Genomic DNA, 11,732 nt, shown 5'->3' with positions numbered 1-11,732 from the left:
GGCCTATTTCAGTTTAGTTGCAAAAGGGGTTAGGTCCACACAATTTTTTTTTTTTGGAAAAGAATATGATAAAAAATATGAAGACAGGTAGAATTCTTTCATAGCAAATTTTATGTTATTATGGTAAGGTATCATGAAAATTTAGTTTCGCATAAGAATATTGCAATATGGGAGAATAAAAAAAAAAAAAATTCTCTGAGTGGACGTAACCCCTTTTGCAAACAAATTCTTCTGTAGAGCTCATTTGTCAAAAGGGGTAAGGTCCATTGTTCATATTTTTTTATTGTTTTTCTGTCTAAATACCTCTAAGTTTTAAGTCGCTCTGATGAAAACAAAGAAAATTATAAGTTTTCATGAAAACGTGAATAAAAGTGACAAAGAAATATCACTTTTTTAAATAAAATAGAGTGGATTCATTTCAGTTTACTTGGAAAAGGGGTTAGGTCCACAATGATGATTTTCAAAGCAATATATAGAAAAAAAATTGAAGGCAGGTAGTATTCTTTTATACCCAATTTTATGTTAACATTATAGAGTAGTACATCATGACAATTTAGTCTCTCATATGAATATTGCGGTAAGTGAGAATAAAAATATTTTTCTCGGAATGGTCCAAAGTGGACCTAACCCCTTTTGCAACTAAACTATTTATTTTATAGTCCATTAAAGGGAAAGTTGTTCACATGTGACATCCCACATCCTTCACATCCTTGTCGCATTGCCAATGGGAGGATCTCCATAGCATGAGCGATTGCAATATTCAAATGTTAATAACTTTTTTTCATTATTTGTCTGATTTTTCCTATTCTTTGATTTTTCTGTTTCGACGTAAGCCTTCTTGTTCCAAATGTTCATTCCCTTTAAACAGCAATGTTTGGAACTGGCCGGTATTTTGAAAATTATGTGTCATATCAGAAATTTGCAATCGTAAAAGGTATTAAGTGGGGATATTCAACAATGAATTCAAAATTCCTCTTTGGAACGGTATATTTGTATTTTTGTTTTTTCCCGTATTGTATTCCTAAATTATGCTGTTGCTTGTCACGCAGAAATTATAGATGGGAATGTGTATTCATAAGTAGTCATATCCCATTTTATTTGTTCAACCAGAAGCCAATTTTATGTCTCCCTGATGTAGATATATAAGTCTTGCAGCGTATCAATGGCAGATTAAATAATATAAATATATTATCATAGGGATGGCGACCCATGGCCAAACGACCGATGATCTTCTCTCCAAGTTGGCTGAAGACATCGAGACAGATGAGCAGATGGAGGGCTTAGGACGATCGCTTGGATTCAAACATGCAGATATCAGAAGATACACAGAGACCAACAGACTAGAAGGACGGGTCACGTGCAAGGGAACACGTGATATGCTGTTTGACTGGAGACAGACCGTGGAGCCTGCCGACCAGCATCCCAGGCTGAAACAAGCTCTCATTGATGCTCATCTAGTCATGCTTGCTGAAACCCATCTTGAGGGGGCTTCAAGCACTCGAGGTAGGCCTACGGATCTATCATTGAAAATGTTTCCATACCTCCCTTTTATCGACACAACTTCCGATATCCAATTGGTATCATCTGATTGAATAAGGTATATCTAGGACTTGTAGTAAGAGGCAAATCAGAGGTTAATAGGGAGTTTTCGAATGTCTTCCACTTAGACGTAGTACTCGTTGATCAGAAGTAAACTCACCGCAATGACCACTCATGTTCCTCCACTGGTGGAATACGATTGGATGTTTATAGAATGAATTGCATTAGTATTCTATCAAGAGGGGAGGAATCGTGAATAACATGAAAATGATATGAAATGATTTGGGGTCTTCATTACAACGTGCAGCACCAGAACGAGTGAATTGCATGACACATACCAATCTCTTTATTTAGTCCTTTCTACTACCCTTTCTATTTTCTTCGTTTCCAATTTTCGAATTCACTACTTAAACAATGATGTGACGTTTCTAATATTCTAATACTTATTTGCCTTATTTTCAAAGTGTACGCTTTTATGATTTTTATCCTCATTGTCAGGATCAAACCTGGGTTTGTGCTTACCTAAAGATTTGGTCACCAATCATCCCAAATCACATAAACAACTTCATATACCCCAAGCATCCTTTTTTTAAAGTGAAGAGAGCTATGATGTAGTCAAAGTACACACAAGTATTTGCATTGCACAATAATCATTCCGATTTAAAGTTGTTTACTACAACTATATCATTTCGCTTCAATGCCATTGATTTCCATGGAAATTTCAACAATGAATGTAACATGAGTTCACAAATGAAAGATATTGACTTTCAAAATATTTTCAAAAAATAATAACTTTGATTTTATCATTTCAGAATTTCTGTTTTGGGTAAAAATACATCAGTAAAAAATGGGAGAAGTAATAATTTGTCCCGACAATATTAAAGCTTTGTTGAATTAAAGGACTTCCCTGATTAATCATGGATGCAGTCCATAAGACGTCGATGAATAATGGTGACAAGTTAACTGAGATAGCAGTTATCTGATGACCTTGAATACCGATGACGTGTGTCGAGGGTTATCGGAGATCCACGAAGACTGTCGAAGAATATCGCGTCACCGAAGTCTAGGCGGTTTTGACATGTCGCATGACGTCGAGAAGAACTTAAGCTGAACTCGGGGTTGAATAGCAAGATAAGTCATCATGGACCAGGGCTGACGAAATCTGAAGGCTTCTATGGATGTAGCCCCAGAATAAAATGGCTGTCCATGGGTAACAGCTCCCAGACGAAAGGACCCTTGAAAATTGATTTAATTCCCATTATAAAAAATGCAAATTCTGATTTTGAACATATCAATGATTACTTTTATAAATCATTTAATAAATACATGTCTTTCTTATTATTTAATAAGCAATGGCAGAGTATCTGGATAGTATTAATTCACCAGCGTAGATATATCAATCCTAGAAAAATTGACATAAATTCACTCCTGAAAAATGCTGAAATATAAACATTCCATCACTACAATACATTTGTGATAGTCATTTGAAGCCAGAAATTATTAAAATATCATGCCTATCAAAGTTACCGAAAACTGGCTTCTGATTGATATATTATTACAACAAAATCTGGATTAGAAATTCAAACCAAAATTACCTCTTAGATTGAAGACTCTAATATATCTCCTTTAAGCTGAAATATACTAATAAAATACAAAATAGACTCACCACCATTGTAGGAAAACTCCAAAATTAATTAAAACTGATGGTCGTAACTTCCTTGCTCCTCAGAACACAACCTCTCTCAAAGAGTAAGAAAATGAAAGTGATCCAAATCTCTGTGCACAGCAATGAGGTGCACTGTACAAACAATAGACCTCGGGCAGGTCTTGGAATGCTAATATTCAACCTGTTACTAGAACCTGGAACCTACAACAAAATAACCTGCAAGAATACTTGAGCCCTTCCTATTTAAAGTAGCTAAATACATTATGTATTTATTACACAACTCAATAAATAATACCGCCATCACAAGGCCAAATGACTAATTTATCATTACCTTTTGAATTTAGACTTACTTTTTTTAAATACAACTTTCAGGATAATACCATTTATCGATTTCTCCTGTTAACATTTTCTGTGTTAAATAAACAAATTTTAGAATTTGGCTTGAGTGCAAAAATCAAAATTGCTTTGGACACTCATAAGAAAAAAACAATTAGTGTCATTAAGGTCATTGAAGCACATTTTTACAACTCCTTACTCTAAGCCATATCATTTCATTCTATCCTAAAATCTTACATCCTAATCCTATCCTACACCTATCCACCGAGTCATGTCATTGACTTATATATATATATATCAGTCAGGGAAACTCCCGGTTTTCCGAGATCGTTTGAAATGTCCCTTTTTCGAGATAGTTGCGTTCACCGAAGCGTGAATCACCGCTGAAAACCTTCGCCCTGTGTAGTCTTTCTCGGCTGTTTTCAGACCCTTATGTATGTGTGCGAAACACTCGGTAAGAGCGGTGAAAATGTGTACGCGTGTATACAACTGTGCATTGTTGTTATCTGTAAAACATGTGCCTCCCACCCCCCCCCCTCTCTTTCTCTCTCTCTCATTTATTGTCAAGCATTCAATTTGATTTTCGTTCATCACTTACCCTTAATCCGGACGTTAAATGTGCCGTAATAAGACCATATTTTTGGATCCACCGTCATGTATATCCGTAATATCCAACTTTCATGTTAATTCCTGAGCATTCATCTTCAGCTTATGATCTGTCATGCTGCACAATCCATGATCAATACATCATAATATTATTTCCACTAGTGCCGGCGGAAGTCATGGAAATTATCAAGTCGATATGCAATTTCAAAACGTGCCAAATACAGGTCTGTTCGTCGTAAAACATGCAATCATTGGCTGGTTGACGAAGCCAACGAATTGGAAAAAAGTATACTGTATGCACCTTCAAAACAAACATACTGCAAAATATTGGGGCTAGTGGTCACCAAATAAAGTGCATTATAAAAGTCTGCCTATCAGCTCACATCCATGTCCAAACTTCCCCCAAACGTCCAGCCCAGATGAGTTAAAAGCAATATCATGATGTCATGCCATGTCGTTATGATCTTGACCATTCTCCATTCGACATGATCCATGCTAGCAGTGAACAGGTGTGAGATCAATGGTTTATGATCATTATCGAAAACTGCATGTCCATTTTCCATTTAGCCCATGATAGCACTAACTGCCGGAGAGCTGGTTAGAGCACAGAGCTATACCATGGGAACGAATATATTTTCCAAGTCTTTCTTATCAGATATTATGTAATGCCGTACCCAAAATAACTTTCAGCATGATCATGGAAGGTCCATGGTAGTACCATAGCTCTATGCACACTTTGTACACGCAGTACACACACCACACGTTCTGCTACAGCATACAGCGGAGTATCTCGGCACAAAGGCTGAACGCAGAGACTAAAAATTACGTCCTTTTACGAGAACTTTTACTTGCATTTTTTCCATCATAAATGTGTCCCTCTTTTCAATAGCATCGAAGCACCACGGTGGCGAATTCTCTTTTTTTTCGAATATAGATGAGAAATTTAGTTTTCTTTAACATATTTGAAAATAAAAATTCGCCACCGTGGTGCTTTTTTATATGAATTTTTTAGTGAGGGTATGTCAGAAAACCCCATTTATTTTTTACAGGAGAACTATTCGGTGAGATCCTAAAAGATTACGTCATGCGACCACAAATCCCTGTTATTCGAGATTCTGTCGCTCTCGCAAAAGCGGGAGTTTCATTGACTGTATATTGAGCGAGTTTACAACATTTGAAAAATAATGGTTAAGAATTATTTAACCCTAAAGTAATGTTTTTTTCTAAAATTAAATGTAATGATTATGAGTAATATGAAACATAAACTCCATATTTTTTCTGAAACTTTTCTGGTGGAATGATTGCATGAACATGAACACAATTGTGGCCATTCAATGTAGTAATGCATATTCAAGAGTAACTAATATTTTCCGCATTTTCCTGATATTACCATTACTCCATGTACCTAATATTAATGGGCTCCGCGTGGGTTGGAGGTCTCGTCTCCATGTGGGTCCTATCTGGGCCCCGTGTGGGTTCAAGTATATGTTTTTATTTGGGTTCCATGTGGGCCAATATGGACCCAGATATCTTAGACTGGATGCGTTTCAACATTACCCATCACCCCTTGTAAACCTGTTGTAACTCTGTAAAATGTCGGTTTCATGAGGGCGATAGCAGCATTTTTTCAATTCAATTCAATTCATTTTCATCTATTTCACTTCCATCAAACAAAAACAAATTGTATACCATATATAAACATACGAATTTAATAGAAGATTTCGCTGGGACTGTTGTAAGATTATTATTACTCAAGTTTACAAATTTATAACCAATGGAAACCAGTTAACCTTACCCATATCCCCTTTCATCACCATGTTGTGACTCGGTATTAAAAATGTCGGTTTCATGAGGGTGATAACAGCATTTTTTAATAGAAGATTTCGCTGGGATTGCTGTAAGATTATTTTTTACTCAAAATTACAAGTTTATAACCAATGGAAGCTAGTTAACATTACCCATATCGCCTTTCATCACCATGTTGTAACTCGGTAAAATGTCGGTTTCATAGGGGCAGGCCCAAAGCAGTATTTTTTTTAATTTGGTTGGGATACTGTTATTACTAAAGTTTGCAGTGTTATAACCAGTCAAAGCATTCAACATTACGCTTATTACCCATCATTACCCTGTTGTAATTAGGTAACTGTCGGTTTTATCAGCTAGCAACAGGAATTATAATTTCGGTATTAGTGATAACGGTAATATTTGGTGTTACTCAAATTTCCAGGTCATATTACCGGTAATATCCGGTAAAATTGATAATCGGTAAAAAATTGCCAGTGGGTATAAATTTAGTTATGTCCATTGCAGACAAGCTCCAGGATTACAAATGTATTTACCTGACGTGTTTTGTTTATTAACATATCGCGTTACTTTGTATTTTCATACAGATATATTCGGCAAGAAGATCTCGGAATCATTGACTGTGGGACAATGTCGAGAGAAGTTGAGACACAAGTACCTGAATAAACTTTGCAAAATTCAACTGAAGCCCTGGGATAAATCAGATTACGCTGAGCTCAAAGATTTGCATACGGTTGTAACAATGATGAGGAAAGACTCGAGTGGAAGAGATTCCAAAAAGAAAGAAGAATTGGAGGGCTCTGTTGATAAGATATTTTCTACCAAAGTAAACGGGAGACTCCCATCTCGAATCCTTATATCAGCGCCAGCTGGAGTAGGGAAGACAACAGCTGTTGCAAAGATGGCGTACGACTGGGCTCAAGAAAAAAAAGAATCGGCATTGGAACACTTGCCACTTCTATTTGCTGTTAAATTTCGTAACACAAGCCACAGGACATCGATTGGGGAAGCCATCAAAACTCAGCTTTTAAGCGACGTTCAAGATCTCTCACCGGACGGTATAGAGAGTTTCATCCGTGAAAATGAAGAGATCTGTCACATAATCCTAGACGGACTGGATGAATATGCAGGTATTTCGTCACTGAACAATATTGTCAGCGTCATTCGATGTGACGAGTTTCCACAATGTCGCGTGCTTGTAACAACACGCCCTCATCTAGAAAGCTACTTCAATCAAGATGACCTTCCGAGGGTATACACTAAGATGTGGATCGAAGGATTTTCGATGGAGAGTTCCAAAGAGTACATCGACAGATTTTTCAAACTGAATTTGAGTGACGAAAAGGGTGAACAGCTGAAAGAATACCTCAACGACCAACCACTCATTGATGAACTAGCCAAGACACCTCTTTTTTGTTTCATGATCTGTCACCTGTGGAGTGCAGATCAACTAGGTAGTAATGTCAGTACCCAAACAGATTTGTTTGACAGCGTGAACAAATTTTTAATGCATCATGCAAATGCTCGCTCTGGGTCAACCATGTCAAGACTAGAATTCACGAATGATAACTTAAGTAGGATAGTTAACGAAATCGGCAGAGTTGCGCTTTACGGTCTACTCGATGATGCCAAGAAACTGATCTTTACGCTGCGAGATTTCCGCAGAGTTCCTCGTATCCTTGATAAGGCGTGCGAGCTCGGAATAGTATCCAAGACGACAGTGCCAATCACAAACCTTCCTCAGTCCGACGAGACCACTTCCACTCAAATTGAATTTTATCACAAATTAGCACAAGAACATTCGGCGGGAAAATTCATCGCTAGTGTAACATGGCGCGTACTATTCTGGTTAAGAGTATCTATGTTGGACCGAATATTTTGGAAGATTAATTCAAACATCGGAGACTATGAGCAACTCATCCGATTTGCTTCTGGCACAGACAGGAATCTAGGCATACGAATAATGGAAGCAATCCTTGCAAACGAGCATTTGGAAGAGAACGAACGGTATCGCATTCTACTTGACTGTTCATCAGAGTCCAAGGAAAGTGGAGCAGACATGTCTTCGTTGGTTCAAAGATGCATCACTGCACAGAGTATAATTCTGAAGTCACCAACTATCTACACTGTCGTTGGGCTGCGAAATCTTCCCAAGCGACTGCAACGTGAGGTATATAAAGACCAATATACATTCCTCTTTTCAACAAAGATAACAATTTTAAGATCATTTAATTTCACATTTCCTTACTCTCAATGTGTTGCCTTCTCCCTTCATATTACCATGCTCATCAACATGTGTTTTCTTCTCCCTCTCCCCTCACACTAGGTAAAAACAATGAGGTTCACGGAGTCTGTGCTTACGACTGATGTGACAAGACGAATGTGGTCCTGTCTCACATTATTCCCCAGTTTAAATACCATCAACATCACAGACTTTTCTCTAAGTTTCCCATCATCTCTTCCTACGCTCTCGTCATTTACTCATTTGTCAGGCGAGAGAATGACGCCTAGCTCTTACAAAAGCGTACTCTCGTCTCTACCTAATGCAAGGGAACTTAATGTATCAATCGCAATCGAAGATACGAGCAGCACTTTTGAAATAACAAGCGATGCCAAGCGTATGAAAGAAAAATTATATCGTCAACACGATATGAATGTGACACTTCAACACTGCGTGTCACAGTCAATGGGTGAAGTCAATTTGAGATTGAAATCTGGAGGGCTTGCTCTTCTATTTGAAGACCAATCTCGGAATCAGCACCTACTATCTGTTTCTGGGGATATGGGCAGATACGGAGACACCACGGTTGACCTGTTTGTCAAGACGACACAACTTGCCTACATTCATTCTACGTAAGTATTTCTTTTATCTCATTAACTAAACCCCATCTACTTTCTACCCCTCCCTTCCCTTATCCGCATTTTATGTTCAATTCAGATCTTAATGTACTCCATGCGTTAAATGTGGCTAAAGTTAAACAAAAACGTGAGGAAGTCTCGATGGGTGTCGTGGACTCTCTCTATGTATTCCTGTTAATTTGCTTTGTTCAATTATATATTCCTTTTCGTTTTGTTGTTTAAACATATATATATATATATATATATATATATATACATATTGTCTTTGATAAAGTCGTTGTTTCATCATTGAAATATAATTATGAAGAGCTAACATGCAAAAGGGACTAGATCCATTTATATCATTTGGCATTTTCTTGCATGTTTTGATGGACATTCACCATGTTCATCAAACTGATGGGGGTGAAAAATACGTTTACATGCAAAAGTGATAAAATCTCTCTATGCTCAATCTTCATAAAACGCTGCCTTTCATTATTTCACCTAAATCAATGTTTCCATTCAAAAAGTATTTCCTTTGCTTCAAAATTATGATTTTTCTTTTTAAAAAATGCCAGTTAAAATAATCCTGCAGACTGTTTATGTTTTATATTAATTTTGTACATATTTTTGGATTTAGTCCCTTTTGCATTAAAAGTCCAGAGTGGTAATAGATCTCTAAAAGTTTTATATTAATATGATATTTCCTCTCTCTTTCCCTACCCTTCCTCTTGCGAGTGTCGATATTAAAAAGGGTTTACTGGTCTGTTATTAGTTACATGTGTTGGTTTTGCCCCACATTACATTACATTTAAGTATCTGTTTTACTTATTTTTCCCCTTTCCAACACAACATTTTATGACCAAGGCTGATTTCCCCTTTAACATCTAATATGAATCTTTACCCAAAATGAATATCTGTGCCATCTTTGAACTTTTAAGAGCACTTGCTAAAACTGAGAAGTAGTAAGATCCACAAGTAGTTTTCCTGCCGTTCTGGCTATCGTATGTGGCTACCATGGTATGCACTCTCTGACAAATGAAAAAAAAAATGGTTCTTGCGTATCTTTACCTCAATGCCATTGTATGAGCCACAATTCATGTGTTCAAATTGCAAGGTTTTAACCTAAATTTTGCCATGTAAGATGATGTTACCATGGCAACACAATTTCTGAAACAAGCACAAAAAATTGTGTCTTGCACATCGTCACCTGAAGCCCAATGTGTGTGCACAATTTCAAGGATATAGTTAAAAACAGAGGAAGGGGCTCTAACTGCACGATTTTTACCGATTTTATGTCATGGTTTACTGTTACCATGGCAACACAATGTCCAACACATGCAAAAAAATATGTCTTGCACATCTTTACCCCAATACCAATATATATACACACGCACACACAATTATTCAACCCCCTCCACCACCCCTTCAGCTTGCTTATGAATTTGCTTTCAGATATTTGGTGCATTGAGATTGCAGGACATATAGAACATCTGTTCAAAAAACGTCTGAATTCAAGAACTAACCGAGAACAAAACAATGCACTGCAATTGAGTTTTGTACTGGCACAAGTCTATAAAACAAACCAATTAGAAGTCACAAATTTTGACAATTCACCCATATTTGTTTTGTTCCTGCAGCCATATTTTTTTAGCATATCCTAGTTTTAATTCTTAATCATAAACAGGGGTCTGGAAAAAAAAATCATGCTTTTGTCCACGTTGTCCACAAGTAGGGTATTTTTGACAGACCAGACTACATGGTCTACATTCATTTAGTCTAATGCCATTCTGTCCGTCAACATTTTGTCTAACAACCATTTGGTCAAATCATCACTCCGTCTAATCACTAGATCATCTACTACCGTTTCGACAAAAAAAAAATAACCAGTTGGTCTGATACCCATTTTCTTTGCATTCATTTTGTGCAATTAACACTTTAAGTTTAATTGGACAAAATTGTATATGAATTAAATAGCTATTGGACCAACTGGTTATTAGACAGAATGACATTATACCAAATGAAAGTAGACAATGTGGTCAGTGGACGAACTGACGGTAGACCAATTGATAGTAGACGAGATGGACGAATTGGCATTAGACGAATAGGAAATAAACCAATAAAATATGATTCCTGAATAATTAAAGGAGAGATATATTGATTATGAACATATGTCCTTATTATATATCAATGGAAATTATGTAATGATTCGGGGATTTATCATTAGGTCATTTGAGAATAATACATAAGGTGAAAATCGCCAATTAAAAAGCGCTAAAATGGCCCTCCGAAATATGCCTCGGAATTGACTCGAATTTCATGACGTGTAGGATGGTACCAGAGACGTGATTGGCTCTCCTACATCAAGCTCCACTGGCGTGGAAAACCTATTGCAAATGCTAGTGAACGTGCGATTTCTCTACACTGTCACTGAGTAGTTCGATCATGAAATTGAAGAGAACCCGGAAGTAACATCTAGATTTGAATTTCGAAACAAATGTTGTCGAAGAAGAAGTTATTGATGACGAAGTTTCTAGCTCTAGTGAAAAACAAAGCGACATGGAAGAATGGAAATTAGGGTAATTGCGCCTGTGATGGGGAGTGGAACAAGCCCCTTTCGTATCTAGTCAACTTGCATTCATTTGCACCTGCACGGTGCAACACTCGAGTCAAAGGCCAAACATTGTAAAATATCCATGACAGAGTCACATTTTTTTTCAAATACTGCCAAAAGGACAAGTGCCAATTGATTATTTGTTGTTGTTTTCTTTCCTTTTGATGTAGCTCACTTGCTTCAACGCATCTTGTCGGTTGTGTAAGTATGATTTGTTTGCTCAGACTATCTACATCAAAAGGTTTCTGTAAATAACCCTATAAAAACAACATTTAAAAACACCTCTCCAGAAAATTATAATTGGTCTAGCTTAAAATGCCAGTGTGAACA

The 11,732-nt window shown here is 36.9% G+C and overlaps 1 protein-coding gene across 1 annotated transcript; it reads left to right on the top strand.

The window, feature by feature from the left end:
• Positions 1 to 1,199: 1,199 nt before the first annotated feature.
• Positions 1,200 to 8,807, top strand: LOC121417743. Its single transcript, XM_041611476.1, has 3 exons — positions 1,200 to 1,503; positions 6,538 to 8,120; positions 8,277 to 8,807. The coding sequence occupies exons 1-3, from the start codon at positions 1,200 to 1,202 to the stop codon at positions 8,805 to 8,807; spliced, it is 2,418 nt and encodes an 805-aa protein (XP_041467410.1).
• Positions 8,808 to 11,732: the final 2,925 nt, after the last annotated feature.

This window comes from Lytechinus variegatus, chromosome 6, assembly GCF_018143015.1.
Source record: "Lytechinus variegatus isolate NC3 chromosome 6, Lvar_3.0, whole genome shotgun sequence".
NCBI classification, from domain to species: Eukaryota; Metazoa; Echinodermata; class Echinoidea; order Temnopleuroida; family Toxopneustidae; genus Lytechinus; species Lytechinus variegatus.
The sequence above is the reverse complement of the archived record's forward strand: the minus strand, read 5'-3'. Positions and strand labels throughout refer to the sequence as shown.

Coding starts and splice junctions, on each gene's coding strand:
- LOC121417743 (XM_041611476.1), top strand. CDS start 1,200: ATGGCGACCCATGGCCAAACGACCGATGATCTTCTCTCCAAGTTGGCT. Junction 1,504..6,537: donor GGGGGCTTCAAGCACTCGAG/GTAGGCCTACGG, acceptor ATTTTCATACAG/ATATATTCGGCAAGAAGATC. Junction 8,121..8,276: donor CCAAGCGACTGCAACGTGAG/GTATATAAAGAC, acceptor CCCTCACACTAG/GTAAAAACAATGAGGTTCAC.